At 40.4% G+C, this 18,867-nt stretch overlaps 1 protein-coding gene across 3 annotated transcripts in view; it reads left to right on the forward strand.

Annotated features, from left to right (window-relative positions):
• The window catches only part of scyl3 (SCY1-like, kinase-like 3), a 61,583-nt gene extending 43,040 nt beyond the window's left edge, over positions 1-18,543 (forward strand). For 2 of the 3 annotated variants that reach the window (XM_041207780.1, XM_041207781.1), the window contains exons 9-13: positions 579-766; positions 3,132-3,300; positions 13,356-13,538; positions 14,264-15,042; positions 17,139-18,543. In XM_041207780.1, the coding sequence (XP_041063714.1) occupies positions 579-766; positions 3,132-3,300; positions 13,356-13,538; positions 14,264-15,042; positions 17,139-17,192 (1,373 nt within the window). In that variant the 3' untranslated portion in view covers positions 17,193-18,543. The remainder of the gene's footprint in view (positions 1-578; positions 767-3,131; positions 3,301-13,355; positions 13,539-14,263; positions 15,043-17,138) is intronic. The other variant, XM_041207782.1, reaches the window with a different exon arrangement.
• Positions 18,544-18,867: the final 324 nt, after the last annotated feature.

Consider the following 18,867-nt stretch of genomic DNA (forward strand, 5'->3'; position numbering starts at 1 on the left):
AGATTCTGCTTTCTGTCAACTCTCAGGGTCCTCAATAAAGTGGGTTCAGTCCATCTTGATTAGCTTCTTAGTGAGTGTGGATCCAAAACACAAAACTGCCCAAAATTGTCAATCTTTGAGAAGCTATAAGTAGCACATGATGTGAGTTGTTGTGACTGATACGTCAATTTCTACATTTATTGCATGTGGTGCAATTTAATGTGCAAGTACTTGAAATTTGTTTAAAAAAAAAGTCTCAAACCATGAACATGGTTGTTTCTGAGCAATAAATTTACACGCCCTAGCTATAAAATGGCTGGTGTCTGAGCTTAAGGTTCAGGCATAATTTTGGAGCATCCTATTTTATATCTGGCTTCTCTAAATTGAATTTGCAATGCTTGATGCTGACACTGGATGTCTAAAGTGACAAGCAGTTGCACTCCTCAACGCCACATCCATCTATATCTCAATGTACACAGATATCCATCAAAAATAAATGTACTGTCGAGGGAAAAAAAAACATTAAATGTTGTAAAATGTTGACTGCTGCAAAGATACAGCTGTGCAACGATTAAGCTGTTTGAATTATATTACTCTAGGCTCACCTGGTGATGATGAATTCAGTTGCCTCCTGTCACCCAATGTCTTTCGTGAACATGTGATTCCAATTCTGTTGAAACTTTATAGTGTGCGAGAGGAGCATGTACGAATGGTATTGTTATCTCACCTGGACACTTATGCAGATCTTTTTCCACTGGAAGACCTACAGGAAATCATTCTTCCACAGGTCGGTGAAAGATTGGGAGTTTTAATTTGCAGCACAAGTGAGATACAAGTCAATTGGTTGAGATGTTTTGTACTAGTGATTTTTGGATTATCAATTACACTTGTTTCCTGCTAATGGATTTCATTCTCTCTGTAATTTAGTGAATCTGTTAACACTAATGTAAATTACAGTCTACACCATTTTATGGAAGTGCTTGCAGTCATTAAATCCCTTTCACTTCCTCATGAATGATCTAACAAGATTTAATGTTTCATCTGAAAGATGTCACTGATGTGCCAGACTTAATTGTGAGCTCATCTCTGGAGTGAACCTGACTGCTTGACTTGGATGAGATGGTTGGCATTGAGCCAATGCTGACACTCCAAATCATATTATCCCTTTTGATTTGCATAAACAGATTCTACTTCAAATATTTAGTGATTCATGGAATTCTTATCTGATACAGTTAAAAATGCATTTTTTTTATACCTGAGAACTTGGTTTATTTCACTAATAAATTGAGCAATATTCATGCTTTTACACTTATGCGAATGGGGTTTTTGAGATTGCTTTACATCCTTGCACCTTCCTCCTGAGAGCCTGAGGCAACTGAAGGCTTTTAAAGTCCTTTTAGTTATTTTATGATCTAGATTTAAAACCGTTGTTCAGGCTAGATTTAGAACAGAATATTGCCATCTTAAGGAGAGAAGAAAGTTTAGGAGTATGTTTTTTTCAAATTACTCCAACTTGTTGATTTTACTTGAACGGAAATCTACCATGCCTGGTTTCATTTCCTCCTAGTTGCTCAAGTGATGTCACTAACAAAAACTTACATCCCACAGCAGTTTCATTGATTGCAATGTAAGAAAAAGAGTCTTGCATTTATATAATAGTGTTCATGACTTTGATGTCCAAAAGTACTTTGCAACCAATGAAGTGCAGGCACTGTTGTAATATAGGAAACATGGCAGCCAATTTGCACACAGCATAGTCCCACAAACAGCAATGTGTTAATAACCATATAATGGGTTGGATTTTGTGGTGAAAATAATGGGGAGGCTATCTTTTTACGTGCAAATTGAACAGCAATCTCTAGCAAGTGTGCATAAGTAGCTAAACGCAAAAATCCACAACTAGTTGTCTGAGATTCACCGGTGCTTAGTAAGCTGCACAAAAGAGCATCTTGTGGGCTGGTTTCCCATTCAAATGCACAGAACACCAAGAAATTCCTGTACTGACATTGTAGCTGCAGACTAAACTCACCACAAAATGTGAAGTCAAGTCATTCAGTCTAAGTAACCTCTTAATGAGATTTAAGTCCTAATTACTGTAAAACAGCCTCTCTGGCACTGAAAGTTAACTTTTATAAGTGTTAAATCTCATTCCTTAAATTTTAATTATTAAAAATATTTTTAAAATGTTACTTTTTAACTTTCTCTTTCTGTCCCTTTTATCTCTCTGAATCTTATCATTCTTCCCCTTTTTATTTTGTTTTCTGTAATTGATTTGACATTGAATTTACTGTCCTAACTCTCACTTCCAGGTTCAGAACATTTGCTGCTCATTAATGCTTCTTAATAATGGTGTTTTATTCAAGTAGCACGTTCACAGCCTGAAGGCTGAATTGCAGTGTAACTTGCATAGAAAATTCATATATTGGCTGCTAAGTAATCAGGTTGAAAAAACATGCAAACATGTAAGTCATATGACAAAAATGGAAAATTCAATGGGGAATTATTAAATCTGGTTAAGCAGGTACAGTTGCTTGTTCTGTTTACCTAGGTTCCAGGTATTGTGTAGAGGGTGCTGTGTTTTGCAGAATGCTGCTGGTAACAACTTGCTATATAAAACCCTATTGAATATCTGGGACAAGTGCAAATCTAATGAAGAACTCATAATGTTGGTTGAGGGATAAATACTGCCAGGGCACTGGAGAGATCTCCCTTGCTCTTCAGATTTGTCCCCTAGGATCTTTTACGCCCAGCTGAGAGGGCAGTTGGGGCCTCGATTAAATGTCTCATTTAAAAGGTGACACTTCCAATAGCGCATAACTATCTCAGTGCTGCATTGGAGGTTCATTCTAGATTTTGTGCTTCAGTCTCTGGAAAGGGACTTGAACCCACAACCTTCTGACTCGAGGTAAGAGTGCTATGAATGAGCCACAGCTGACTGGCAGCTGACAATAGGGGTCTTAGCTTTGGACAGCGTTAGTAACTCATCTGCAGCCACCTGCCGCAGTGAAATACTACCTGTTGGGTATGCAGTTAATACAAAGCTGATTATAGTATATTATGAATGCTTTATTTCAGTAAGCGCATCTTCCTTCAGCCAAGACATTTACTTTTGATTTCCATGGAAAAATAATGAACTCGAGTGTTCTGTTTAGGTGTTATTAGGACTAAGAGATACCAGTAACACCCTGGTATCTGGAACACTCTGCAGCCTAGCAGTGCTGGTGCCACTTCTTGGAGCTGATGTAGTTGTTGGAGGTGAAAGAGCAAAGATCTTCAAACGTACAACGCCAAACTTCAAATCAACTGAGATCACCCCTGAAGGTTGGTCATTGAGTTGCTGACATTTTCTTTACATTCCATGATCATTCAACATGAATGTCACTTTTTTGAAGTTTTAATTTGTAATGAAGTACATAACAGCGCAGAGGATAGGAGCTGGAGCCCATTTGGCCCTACAAGCCTGCTCTGCCATTCAACATGATCATGCCTAATCTTCCACTTAAATTCCACCTCTGGCACTTTCCCCCATATCCCTTAATTCCCTTCATAACCAAAAGTCTATCAACTTCTGTATTGAATATACTGAACAACTGAGCATCCACACCCCTCTTTGACAGAAAATTCCAAGGATTCACAACTCTTTCTGAAATTTCTCATCATCTTAGCCCTAAATGTCTGACCCCTTATTCTGAGACACTGATCCTGACAACAGAGAAGTATTGCAGAAACTTAAAATCCGACTAAAATCTCTCATTCCCCAGGGCCTTATGACCTAAATCCTAGGATTTTAAAAGAAGTAGCAGTAGAGATAGTGGGTGTGTGGTTATGATTTTCGAAAATTCTGTGAATTTTAGAACAACCCTATGAAATTGGAAGTTAACAAATATAACACCACTATTCGAGAAAGGAATGGGAAAGAAAATAGGGAATTACAGGCCAATTAGCCTGACATCAGTCGCTGGGGAAAATACTGGAGTCTCTTATTAAGGAAGTCTTAATGTGCTCAGAAAGTCATAGTATGATCAAACTCAGCATGATTTTATGAAAGGGAAATTGTGTTTGACAGATTTGAGAGATTTTTGCATATGTAACTAGTAGGGTAGCTAAAGTAGAATGAGTAGATGTATAATAAAAACAGAAAATGCTGGAAAAACTCAGATCTAACAGTATCTGTGGAAAGAAGAAGAGTTAACATTTCGAGTCTGTGTGACTTCTTCAGAGCTAAAGGGAAGTAGAAATGTGATGTCATTTATATTGTTTAAGGAGGGTGGAGCAGATGAAGCTGGATGGAAGGCCAGCGATAGGTGGAGGCAAAGGACAGATGTCTTGAACATAAGGACAAAGGGGTGTTAATGGTGGTGGTGCTGGCTAAAGGAGATGCTGATGGTGGCATTGAGGATAGAAAGCAGAATGTGATAATAGCCAGACAAGGGTAAGCACACTGGAAAGAACAGCATGAACAAGTGATGGATGGCCCAGGTTTGGTCATGGTGGTGGTGATGGGGTTGGCGGGGGGCGTGTGGAAAAGAGATCGAAAATAGGATAAAAGGCAGGGGTACAATGAATATAAATAAAATTAAGTGGACAAACATTTAAAAATCAAAATGAATATTGAAAAAGGGGGGCAAAAAAGGGGTGAGGATGGAGGAGAGAGTTCATGGTCTGAAGATGAGGTACTGTTCTTCTGGTTTGTGTTGGGCTTCATTGGAACATTGCAGCAGGCCAAAGATGGGACATATGGGCATGGGAGCAGGATGGTATGTTGAAATGGCAAGCGAGAGGAAGGTCTAGGTCATGCATGCGGACAGACCAAAGGTGTTCCGCAAAGCGATCACTCAGTCTGCGTTTGGTGTTCCAATGTACAGGACCACATTGGGAGCAGCAAATGCTGTAGACCAAATTGAAGGAGGTGCAAGTGAAGTGCTGCTTTACCTGAAAGGAGTGTTTGGGCCCTTGGACGGTGAGGTGGTAAAGGAGCAGGTGTTGCACTTTCTGCGGTTGCATGGGAAGGCGATGAGGTGTTGGGGGTGATGGAGGAGTGGACCAAGGTGTCCCAGAGGGAATGGACTCTACGGAATGCTGACAGGGGGGATGAAGGGTAGACGTATTTGGTGGCATCATGCTGAAGTTGGCAGAAATGGCGGAGAATGAACCCTTGAATGCAGAGGCTGGTGAGATGAAAAGTGAGGACAAGGGGTACCCTATCATGGTTCTGGGAGGGAGAGGAAGGCATGAGGACAGAGGCGCGGGAGATGGGTTGGGCACGGTTGAGGGCCCTGTCAACCACAGTGGGTGGGAAACCTCAGTTAAGGAAGAAGGAAGACATGTCAGAGCGCCATTTTGGAAAGTGGCATCACTGGAACAGATGCAACAGAGGCCAAGGATAGAGTCCTTACAGGAAGCAGGCTGTGAGGAGCTGTATTTGAGGTAGCTGTGGGAGTCAGTGGGCTTGTAATGAATATTGGTGGACAGTCTATATCACCAGAAATGGAGACAGAGAGGTCAAGGATGGGAAGTGTCAGAGATGGACCATGTGGAGGTAATGGAGGGGTGGGAATTGGAAGCAAAATTGATAAAAATTTTCCAGATCCAGACAAAACTATGAAGCAGCACTGAAACAGTCGTCGATGTGCCGAATAAAGAGTTGTGGGAGGGGGCATGAGTCGGACTGGAACAAGGAATATTCACATACCCCATAAAGCGACAGGCACAACTGGGGCCCATACGGGTACCCATAGCCACACTTTTTATTTGGAGGAAGTGAGACAAAAGTTTAAGGAGAATTTGTTCAGTGAGAAAACAAGTTCAGCCAGATGGAGCAAAATGGTGGTGGATGGGGATTGTTTGGGCCTCTGTTCAATGAAGGAACAGAGAGCCCTCAGACCATCCTGGTGGGGGATAGAAATGTAGAGGGAATGTACGTCCATGGTGAAGAGGCATTTAGGGCTAGGGAACTGGAAATTGTTGATATGATGTAGGGCGTCAGAAGAATTGTGGATGTAGGTGAGAAGAGACTGGACAAGGAAAGAGAATGGAGTCAAGATAAGAAGAAATGAGTTCCGTGGGAACAGGCTGACACGACTGGTCTACCGGGACAGTTTGTGGATTTTGGGAAGGAGGTAGAAGCGGGCTGTCCAGGGTTGAGAGACTGAGGTTGGAAGCTGTGGAGGGAAGATCTCCAGAGGAGATAAGGTCAGTGACAAGCCTGGAAACAATGGCTTAATGTTCAGTGGTGGGGTCATGGTCCAGGGGAAGGTAGGATTAGAGGTCAGTATGCCAGACAACAATAGCACACCCTTGTCGGCAGGTTTGATAACAAAGGCAGGGTTGGACCTGAGAGAACGGAGTGTAGCAAGTTCAGAAGGAGACTGGTTAGAGTGGGTGAGAGGAGCAGAGAAATTGAGATGGCCAATGTCACACCAACAGTTCTCAACAAAAGGATCAAGATCAGGTAAGAGGCCAGAGGGAGGGATCCAGGTGGAGGGAGAACACTGGAGGCTGGAGAAAGGATCTGTTTAACGTGGGGAGGCCTCCTGCCTAAAGAAGTGAGCACAGAGACAAAGGCAGCAGAAGAAGGGTTCAGCATCGTGCCAAGCCCAGAATTCATTGAGGTGAGGGTGTAAGGGTATGAAATTAAGTTCTTTGCTGAGCACTGAATGTTCAGTGTCAGAGGATATGGTGAATACACGGCAAGGGTTGGGATTAGAAGATGGGATGGGGTCAGAGGGATGGGAAGGGGTGGAGGGTCCTGGATGGTTGGTATCAATGAGTTGTTAGCTTGCATTCCTTAGCACCTGAAAGGAAGAGACAAAGTTTCTTGTTAAGGCGTTGTATGAGACGAAGAATAAAATGAAACTGGGGACAAGGATGGCTTTGAGATAGGGTAAGTCGGTACTGCTGGAAGGAGAGGTCGAGTGTGTTCATATGGCGGTGCAGGGCTCTGAGTGTAGATCTCAGGATGCGGCAGGAACAGCCTCTTCCAGGAATGCCTACCTCGAAGAAGTACTGAACTTTTCTCTGACAGGATTTCCGTTTGTCTCTTTTGCCATGTTCACCTTCATTGCTTTCTATTTCCCTCTGGGTGTTTGACAAGGTGTTCACCAAAACTCGCTTTTACAGCCTTGTTTCCTTCCTCAGTGACTGTCTGTCTCCAACTTACCCCAAGTGGATTCCAACTGAAGTTCCATCCCTCATGTTTCAAATCCACCCAGGATTACAGGTGTATCAGCAGCATAAAAAGCTCCTCAGACAACTGTTCTTGTTGAATCCTGAGATCCGCACTCAGTGCCATGTCCGCCATATGAACACTTAAACTTGTCTTGCTTCCTCCAAATAAAAGGCATGGCTATGGGTACCCGCTTGGGCCCCAGTTGTGCCTGTCTTCTGTCCACCAATATTCATTGCAAGCCCACAGACTCCCACAGCTATCTCGACTACAACTCCTCACACCCTGCTTCCTGTAAGGATTCCATCCCATTCTCTCAGTTCTGTCGCATATGTTCCGATGATGCCACTTCCCAAAATGGCGCTCTGACATGTCGTCTTCCTTCCTTAACTGAGGTTTTCCACCCACTGTGGTTGACAGGGCCCTCAACAGTGCCCAACCCATCTCCGCGCCAATGCCCTCACACCTTCCTCTCCCTCCCAGAACCATGATAGGGTACCCCTTGTCCTCACTTTTCACCCCACAAGCCTCCGCTTTCAAACGATCATCCTCTGCCAACTCCAGCATGATGCCACCAGCAAACACACCTTCCCTTCACCACCCCTGCCCCCCCCATATCGGCATTCCATAGGGGCTATTCTATACAGGACACTCTGATCCACTCCTCCATCGCCTTTACCACCTCCCTCCTCACTCTCCAAGGGCCCAAACACTCCTTTCAATTGAAGCAGTGCTTCACTTGCACTTCCCTCAATTTGGTCTACTGCATTTGCTGCTCCCAATGCTCTCCTCTACATTGGAGAGACCAAATGCAAACGGGGTGACCGCTTTGCGGAACACCTTCAGTATGTCTGCAAGCATGACCCAGACCTTCCTGTCGCTTGCCATTTCAACACACCATCCTGATCTCATGGCCACCTGTCTGTCCTTGGCCTGCTGCAATGTTCCAGTGAAGCCCAATGCAAACTGGAGGAACAGCACATCATCTTCCGATTAGGCACTTTACAGCTTTCTGGACTTAACATTGAGTTCAACAACTTCAAACCATGAACTCTCTCCTCCATCATCACCCCTTTGTTATCCCCTTTTTTCAATATTAATTTTTATTTTTAAATTTTTTAATCCATTTTTTATTCTCATTTTTATTCATTGTTTTATCCCCACCTTTTAATCTATTTTTGATCGTTTTTCCCCACCACAGTTCCCTCAGACCAGTCACCAGACACGTAAGAGACTGATGTCTCAATCATTGCGGTGGTCAGGGAAGGGCAGTAGACAGGCCTAAGATGCAAAGTTTAAATGTTGCAGAAAATCAATAAGACGGAGACAGAATTTCGGTCTTGCAGTATAGCCTGTGTGGTCCAGAGCAGAAAACATCATCTTGATGTCAGAGAAGTCCAAGAATTTGAAGCCAAGCTTGAAAGATGATGTAGATCAAGGTTTTTCCACAGGCTACAGATCAGGAAAGAAGAAAAAAAAAAGATTCAGGACAGATTTCATAAGCCGGATTTTACTCATTTCCTTGAGTCAAATGCTGAAACATGGTCCGGATGTCTCGTGAAGTCCAGAAACTTGAAGCCAGATTTGAGAGGGAATCTGCAGCTAGGGCTTTTTCAGGTCTTTAACAGAGCTAACAACCATCAAAGAGAGGCTGTTTAAACGAACAGTTACCTTGAAGTTTGGGTTGAAATGCACCACTTAGAATCAGGGGAACTTAATCAGCAACTGCTCTGCTCGGAACTTGGTTGTGGCAGGAGACTCCCAGGATGCTTTGGGGATGTCCTCAAAATATCTTTGAAGAGGTCAAACATACCTGTCAACTCATGGGAGACCCTGGTGTCTGGCAGACCAAAATGGAGAAGGCTTATTCAGGAAAGCACTGAACATGTTGAGAGACTTCGTCGGAAATGTGCAGAGGCAAAGGAGGGAGCGCACAAGCCTCCAAACAACCCAACTCTTTAAGCACCACCTGTTGCACATGTGGCAGTCCGGAGATCACACGTTGGACTTACCAGCCATCTCATAACACATCAGACCAGAGTGGAAACAAGTCATCCTTGATCCCAAGGGACTGGCTAAGAAGAGGGGAGAAGATTTCCAAAACACTTGGATTTACAAAAGACATTCTATAAGGTTAATTCACGAGATAAGGGCTCATGGAATTGGTGGCAATATATTAGTATAAATAGAGGCTTGGTTAACACAGGAAGCAGGAATTAGGGATAATTGGAGCATTTTCAACTTGGCAGGCTGTAATTAGGAGTGCTACAAGGATCAATCTATATTTGTGACTTAGACGAAGAGACCGAGAGTAGTGTATCTAAGTTTGCTGATGGTACAAATCTTAAGTGGAAATGTAAGCTGTGTGGAGGACATAGGCTGTAAAACAACTAGGAAGGCAAATGGCACATTGGCCTTTATTGCAAGGGAATTAAAGTACAAGAATAAGGAAGTATTGCTACAATTGTAAAGGGCTTTGGTGTGACCACACCCAGAGTACTGTGTGCAGTTTTGGTCTCCATATTTAAGAAAGGATATAGTCGCATTGAAGGTGGTACCGCAATGGTTCACTCAATTGGTTCCTGGAATAAGGAGGTTGGCAGAGGCTGAGTAAATTAGGCCTCTACTCTCTGGAGTTTAGAAGAACGAGAGGTGATCTTATTGAAACATACAAGATTCTGAAGAGATTTGATAGGTCAGACACTGAGAGGTTGTTTTGCCTAGCTGGAACACTGGCACACAGCCTTAAGAGAAGGGGCTGATCATTTAGGGCTGACTCTTTGGAATTCTCTACCCCAGAAATTGGTGTATGCTCCATTATTAAATATATTTAAAGCTGGATTATTTGGCTTCTTGAAGCATCAATCAATATGAGGAATGGATGGGTAAATGGAGTTAAGGCTGTAAAGAACATATCTTTATATTTCTGTTGCACTGTGGATTAAAATTGCAATGGCTGCAGTTTGAAAGACATGTCCACTGGATCAATGCGAGGGATATTTCCACTGTTACTCTCCTGGAACAGTGCCATGAAAGTCAGGATGGTACCAAGGAGTCTGGTCCAATGGGGACTGCCTGGCAACAACGTTTTAATTGGCTAGTGACCAGGATTTGTGAGAGCAGTGCAGCAGAACATCTCCTAGCCTGAAAGGAAAAAGACCTAAAACCTCATGCTCCTGGGTGTAATATTCCAGTAATACCACAATAATAGCTAGTTGGCTTTTCTCCTCATATCTGTATAACCTGCTCTCTCTCTGAAAACCCCTTTCAAGAAGACATTGAAAAGCAAATGCTCAACCAGTGAACTAAAGACTAAAGGTGCTGGAAGACCATCTCGTGTCATCAACAAAAAACTGAAAGGAATTTGGAAGACATCGATCAAAATCAACCCATCGAATCCTGTACTCTGGAATTGGTGCTATTGAACTGTTTTATCCCACCCTTAAAATCCATGTTTTTATGTGTCTTACGTGTGTGTGTATAAGGATTTAAAAAGAGGTAGAGTTTAGCTTATAGAGTTATAAATTAGAAGTTCCTATTTCTTTTGCCACTGGTTAAAGACAATTTGTTCACTTAATAGTTATTTACTTAATAAGTTTACAAACCTGGTGCTTGTATTTTGTTAACCTAAATTAAACAATTAGGTGAGTTGTTCAAACTTTTTCACGTTGTCATAGCTCAGGGAGCAGTGGGGCTTGATATTGCAGCGCACTTTCCCCAATGAGTTGTTACAAGGCCAATAATCAACTGTGATCATATTGCATGGTGGAACAGGCTCAAGCATTCATATGGTCTATTCTTGCTCATATTTCTTATGTTCTAGATTCCCCAGCCAGGGGAAATATTTTCTAAGTATCTACCCTGTCAAGCCCCTTAAGAATTTCATGTTTCAATTAGATCATTTTTTAATCTTCTAAACTCCAAGGAATGTAGGTTTAGTCTGCTCAATTTCTCCTCATTGGACAATCCCTCACAAGTCAATAAGATCTTTTTTTAGGTACTAAGGAAATTAAGGGATATGGGAATAGTGCAGAAAAGGCAGAGTTGAGGTAGAAAATAGCCATGATCTTGTCTAATGATCCTTTGTTGCACTCCCTCTTAAGCAAGTATGACCTTCCTTGGGTAGGAGGCCAAAACAGCACACTGTACTCTAGGCATGGCCTCACCAATGCCTTGTATAATTGTAGTCAAACTTCTTTACTCTTGTAATTCAATCCCCTTGTAGGGAAAAAAAAACTAACACACGATTTACTGTATCTGCATGTTCACTGTCATTCATGTATAAGGACACCAAAGTCCCTCTAAATGCAAACAGTCTCTCGCCATTCCAAAAATATTTTCCTACCAAAATGGATAACTTCACCATTGTATTCCATCTGTCATGTTCTTGCACACTCATCCAACCTGTCTGTATCCCTCTGTAGCTTTTGTCCTTTTATCATAACATAAGGAATAGGAGCAGTAGACCATACTGGCCCTCAACCTACTTTACCATTCAGTACAATCATGGCTGATCTTCTGCCTTAACCTACTTTCCTGCCCACTCGCCATATCTCTTGATTCCCTGACATACCAAACATCTGTCTATCTCATCCTTGAATATACTCAATGATGGAGCATCCAAAACCATCTGGGGTAGAGAATTTCAAAGATTCACAACCCTTTGAGTGAAGAAATTTCTCCTCTGTCCTAATTGATCAATCAATCCCTTATCCTTAGACTGTACCCTGAGGGTAACACAGAAGGGGAAACAATCTGTGTCTACCCTGTCAAGCCCTTCAGAATCTTGTATGTTTCAATGAGATCATCTCTCATTGGGCCTATTCTCTCTGCAGTTTAAAATAACTCAGCCTCTTATCATAGGACAACCTCTTCGTTCCAAAAACCAATTTAGTGAACCTTTACTGTACTGCCTCCATGGCAAGTATATCCTTCCTTAGATAAGGAGACCAAAATATATGCACAGTACTCTGGGTGTAGTCTCAGCAAAGCCCTCAACAAATCTAACAAAACTTTTTTCTTATAATCCAATACCCTTGCAATAAAGGCTAAAATGCCATTTGCCTTTCTAATAGCTTGTACCTGCATGCTAACTTTGTTTCTTGTATGAGTACACTTGGGTCCGTTTAACACTTTGAAGTTTCATGTCTTTTAAAAAAAAATTCTGCCTCCGTGTTTTCCTCACAGCTTACATTCCCACCTAGCTTTGTATCGTAGGAAAACTTAAATACACTGTTCTTGGTCTCTTTATCTAAATCACGAATATAGATTGTAAATTTCTGAGGACCCAGCCCTGATCATTGCTGCACTGCACTAGCTGCAGCCTGTGAATCTGAGTATGTCTCATTTATTCCTGTTCTCTGGTTTTTGTCCATTAACCAATTCTCTAAATGTACAAATATATTACCCCCACCTTCCACACCTCCCCCCGGTTCCATGAGCCCTTATATTATGTATGGCACCTTATTAAATGCCTTTTGGAAATCTGGGTATACTATACATATTGGCTCCCCTTTGTCTACCCTACTGGTGACATCCTCAAAAACCTCTTTTGAAAAAAATTGTCAAACACAATTTTCATTTCATAAATCTGTGTTGCCAGTGCTTAATCATATTACAATTTTCTAAGTTACCACATTCCTAATAATAGATCCTAACATTTTGCCTGTTGCCCATATACGGTTAACTGGCCTATAGTTTCCTGTTTCGCTTAACCCTGTATTTTTTTAAAGAAAGGAGGAAATGTTTACTACTTTGTAATCATTGGGAACTATTCTAGAATCTAAGGAATTCTGGAAAATCATAACCAATTCCTCCACAGCAGTTTTGTCTTTTAAAACCCTAGGATACGGGTCATCAGGCCCAGACAATTTGTCACTGCTTAGTCATTTTACTCTGTTACTATTTCTTTACTTATCCTGTTTTTTTTTTTATAAATTTGCTTGCTCTCGCTTGACTCTTGGTTCCCTATTATTTGAAAATTTTTTTTTGAGTTGCCTAGTCAAGACATGCAAAATTTGCTTTATGTCTTACAGATTAATCACAAAACCTCGATTAAAATGTCTACTTACGATTGCATCTGAGTGTGCAGTGAACATGGTGTTATGATATTATGATTATATTTGAAGGATTAATGATATTAGTGGAAATCTGTCTACCCAATTATTCTGATGTCGTAAAGTCGCATTGTTATCTTGCATTTTTTCTGAAGGTTCCCCTGCACATGTCCGCAACAGTCACGAGCATCACAGTCCTCTTGCCTTAAACAGCAATTCATTCAAATTGTTTTCCAAGCTCTCTGAGCCAAAGCAGAACCCCACAAATGGGAGGGAGAAAGGGCGAACAAATCTCACTCAAAACCAGCACCCTGTGGCATTTCGGATATTGGCAAAAGGTAACCTTTTGAGAAGCAGCATAAACTGAGACTATTATGCATTACTGAAATTGGGTTTTTCTTGTCTGGAATACATGTGAACATGACCCAATTGAAGGGCATCTTTATTCAGTATGTCTTAAATATTTATTTTACATTGAGTTGGTAATCACACAATTAAGACATGAGAGTCATTAGGAAATGAAAACTATTCTTTAATATAATCTAACTGCTGCATTAAAGGTTTAGCCATTAAGATACAAATACTGAAATACAATTAATATTTTCATTGGCATAAATGTTGCATGTAAAGGTAATCTTTCTAGACAAGTGGCTTGTAGGTTACTGTCTGAAATCTAAGAAATCCCAGTTTCATCAAAGAGGTATATATTTAGTATAATAAATATGATGGTATACATTTTTTTAGTATTTCACTAAGTGGCAAGGTTGAATGGTTTGTTTAAGAAAAAACTTATTTCCATTTTCCCAAGTTCAGAATACTGGAGTCGTAAAAAATGATGGCTGATCAGTGGTTAAATTATAGGTTTGTGCATCTGTACATGCTTTTTCTGGTAGTAATCTATACTAGATCTCATACTTGTCTAATTCATGCATATCTATTACTCCATGTCCAACAGTTTCTGATGGCTAATATGGTTCTATTGTCTGAATGATAAAACCTAACTTAAGTGAATCCAATATATTTTTGGTATAGTTATTAACCTGAGTTTTTTTCACAAACACAGCCCAATATGAAGCACCAACATCCATAATGTCACTGAATGGTATTCGTGGGAATGGCATTTCAGGTGCTGACAGTACACAGAACACAGTACTGACCCATGAATCTACTGAGGGTTGGCCAGACTGGAGCAAGTCAGAGGAAAATGAAAGAAATGCAGGAATTCAGAATGTGCCTAAAAAAGATTGCACCAGAGCAGGAAATCAATCTGAGGACATTACTGTAGATGATGAACCATGGGATGACTTTGAACCTGCTGCAGATGATCATCCTAGTACAATAAAACAAGAACAGCCAATTAAACAACAAACTTCTGGCTTAACCACTACTGAGAGTAAGGCCCAGTCCAGAGGCATGGAACTTTCTTTAGCACAGAAAACTCATTCTGTAACATCATGTGGGAATTGGAGGAATGATAACTGGAACCAGCAGAACTTGTCTATAACAGAAAGTAAAAAAGCAGATTCAATTGGACGAATGTCCTCCAGGCAGAAAACGACAATGCAAAAAACACCCTTGAACATGGGGCTGGGGGAGGAGTTCACCATAAATGTCAAGAAAAGGCCAGAGAGAGACCCTGAACTGGATCTCTTTGCTGATATGATACCGGATATTAAAGTGTCTTCCACAGGCTTGTTAGTGCCAACACAAAGAACAGAACCAGCTGGTATTGCCAAAGCAACTGAAGCAGCATCAAAATTTACAGAGAAAATGCTGATAGCAGGAAATAATTTACAAACTTTAGCACTTATGTCAAAGTTTGCTGCAGCAGACATTGTTGAGGTGAGTTGAAACTTATCCACTGGCAGTAATTTCTAGTTATTTTTATTTTGGTGCATAACAGTAGGAGACACCATCCTGAGTTCTTTGGTAGAAAAAATGTAGGCTTGCTGTTGTACGTTGTATAATACACATTTTATTTATGCAGAATTCTGTAGCAATCAGTAGTTCCAACAGTGTTTGCTCACTAGTATTTTATAGAAAAACTGTGAAATGTTTCCTGTATTTCTCGTGAGTACCTTAAACTGCTCTGCCCCATCTGTTGGCTACAATGGTCTAGACTTTCAAACTGAAATTCAATACTTGAGACCAAGGACTGCAATCTGTGTTAAAGGGTTTACAATTTCCTGAAGTTTAATGAATTCTACTTAACATTTAAATACAAACATCCCCATTCCATGAGTAAAGTTAGATAACTAAGGTCTGCATGGCTCACGGAATACATACCTCTAAACCTTCACTGGCCCTATTTTCACTTGCTTGCTGTTTGTCATGTTAATTTTGTGGACCTGGTGGTTTTAAAGGGCTGTTTATAAGCGTTGTTGGCTTCTAAGTTCTAAATCCTAACAGGAGTTGTTGGCATCAATAGGTTGATATATGTAACTTAATAGCAACAGAATATACGTTCCTTGTCAAATTCTATTATTAGCCCCCTCTGTCGTGCTAGATTATGTAGCATATGTAGGAAACTACAGCATTTACATGCCAGCATAAGAACATAAGCATTGCTGTTTCATTCTGTTTTAGTAACCCTATGATATCTACATGATCTATTCTAATTTAAGGGTTTTGAACAAATTTCATGAGTTGTGAAATCCCTTGCTCACCCAATAGCTATTAATACTGTTTTGATTATCCTGTTTAATACTGGCACAATTGTTTTTAAAAATCAATTATAAAATTAGGTAATTTAGTCATACTGAAAATTGTGTTCCATAGTATATTAAGGGAGTACAATTGTTTTGATTGTGTTCTGTATTTCTAAAGTGGAATCAATATCTTCATTTTTGTGTAATCAAGATCATAGAGCATTTTTCAATCCCAAAATCTCCATGTACAGAATTTCTGCAGCTTCAATAAATATAGACTAGTATTAGATGACCCAACAATTTACCCAAGGCAAAAGCTGGTCTCAGGAGCAGGTTCATGCTGATGTGGGCAGTTAATGAGGGGGGGAAGATGATCACAGTGATTTTCCTATAGGGTGGTTGTGCTGAATCCTCATTTAAGAAGCAAAAATAAGGGCTGGGTTTGGGCAAATATGAATGCAGGTGGGTGGGGTAAGAAGCATCATAATAAGCACTTCACCAATTTATGGGCAGTTAAAGGGAGGCTGCTGCAGCCTCATCTTCCCAGTGCCTTGGATGGAGAGAATCACCAATGTCGAGATTGGAACATGGGCCCTGATAAATTTACAGGGCCTTGCATTTGGAGAAGAATAATGGAAGGGAAACCTGTAAGTACAGGTCTCTTGGAAATCCTGCACGTAAATTTTTCTTGGAGATTTCCTGTTGACAGTCAACCTGATGGACCTGCCTGTGGCGCAAGGAATCCTTCAAGCAATTAGGGAGGTGTAGAGGGAGAGTGAAGCTGTGGGGTGGGCAGGTAGTGTTGGGGGAAATTGTAGAGCTGGAAGTAGGTAAGCTTTTTGGGCCAGGGAAAGCATTTCCTGCTTCTGGCCCACATGCAGTGCTGTAAAAGCATTTACTTAGGCATCCAGCCCTACTCACCTCTTTTTACCTGCTGGGTCTCCCAAGGCTGAAGAAACCCAGCTAGTGCTAATTAAAAACAAAAAAGCTTGTTAAAATGAAGGCATGTTGCCAGGTTAAAAGATGTTGCTGACTGTACCAACTTCCTGTGTCCAAATTGGTTGTCTGCCTCCACTGAAACTGAAAATAGGTGGGTTAGGATCAGCTTTAATACAAATATATTTATTAAAATGTGGTGCTCCTATATCCATTTATACATCACTGCCCTGCACTTGTATTGTTTGATTTCTCAGGTCTTCTAACCTCTAGTATAAACCAGGCTCTCCTCAGGCAAGTTTTAAGAAATTGTGGTGAGTAGTTATCATATTTACTGTGTTTTGTCTTTTTCAGATGGAAACTGAAGGCTGGGAGGATGAACTGAACTGGGAGGACAATAGTTGGTAGAATGGAAGAAATTGTTCCTAAAACAATTTCATAAATGAAGATCATCTTTGCTTTAGATACATATTCCAAATGCAAATCTCAAACACCCCCACCACTTCCCACTATCCTTTGACTACATCTTTTCAAAACTTGCCAACCAGTTTAGCTTTATTTTTGGACATTAAGGCTGGAGTAAAGAATAATAAAGATTGTGGTATTTTAATGTATCTGCAAATATCTGAAAAAACAGCTTTTAAAAAGTGCCCACTGAGGGATATACTAGGAACCATACAGCACCATCATCTGTTTACTTGTTAGTGTTTATTGTGATAACGGTCATTTTAGTGATGTTTACTGTACTAAATACCAGAAATGCTTTATTTAAAAATTGACTTTTTTTATAAAGATCTTCAATGTTATATGGAGGAGAAGTGTACTGGCAGTGGTTCCTCTGTGGCTTGCATTTGAATACATAGGAAAAATTAATTGCAAGGTTCGTCAGTGAAATGTTTGAGTAGTCCAGATTCTGGTGTAAAGAAGTGACATTACTATTTGTGTATATTTACACAAACTGTAACAAAGCAATTTTGCTTGTGCTTCAATGTAGTACTGCCTGAGCCCAATCCCACCCAATATTGGGGTAGAGTGAGACTCCCTGGAGGAGTTAATCTTGTTTAGAAGTCACATTAGGTTTAAACACCTGGCTCATGCTATACAGCTTTAGAGCTAATGTGAAGTCACCAGGCAGACACCAAACTTGTAGAGTTGAGTGCACCATTATATGTCAAATGTTTCTCAAGCAGACATGACAATTATACTAATTTGGAGTAAAGCCCTGCTTTAGGAACTCTATAGTATCCAAGTTGGTAAATGTATGGATTGCAGTGTTTCTTTTTTGGAGGTAGCCAGACGTTTGAATTACAGTTGGTATTTTGAGTTGCAACATACCTAAGTATCAACTCTGTCCTGATATAAGGATACTGAAAGATGGCAGAAAAATGTTGCTTTTAGATCCTTGAGCTGCAGCAGAGCCAAAATTTCTTGCCCTGCAATCATATCCAGGATATATTTTAGTGTCATGTACATCTAGACACACCTTGTAAGAACACTATTGACTTGCAGGCATCAGGAAATCACCAGATCAGTAAAGATTTTAAAATATTTGCTTTAGGCCCATGTAGATACTTTATTCAAAATACCAAATAGAATATTTAAATTAAGGGTTTAATTTGGGGGCTTGATAAATTTTGCAATTTTCAGAAGTGTTGAAGTATTGATGGAAATTTTAGTGATTATACTTTGTTTCATAATTGCAACTATTTATTTTTTTTGATTATGGGAACTACATAGCAAATAAATAGTTCTAAATGAACATTTGATTGTATTTCCTGAATATGGATGGTGAATGGACAAATTAATTTATGGAGGGGGAAAATTGTTTTTCCATGGAAACATCTGCATATAGTAAACAAATGAAACTAAGCTCCTAGAGGTTTTTTTTTACAGGTATTTGATCCAACCTAGTTCAGTATCTAGCAGCAAACAAATCATTCTAAATGAGTATTTGGTTGTATATGGATAGAGACAAGAACTCACTACTTGGAACTGATGACTTCTAGATACTAAATACAAATTTTAGTGGAACAAATTAAAACATTAGTCTTCCACTTTTTGGGTGAAGGTTCCATTCTGGACC

This window comes from Carcharodon carcharias, chromosome 16 (genome assembly GCF_017639515.1).
Source record: "Carcharodon carcharias isolate sCarCar2 chromosome 16, sCarCar2.pri, whole genome shotgun sequence".
Taxonomy (NCBI): domain Eukaryota; kingdom Metazoa; phylum Chordata; class Chondrichthyes; order Lamniformes; family Lamnidae; genus Carcharodon; species Carcharodon carcharias.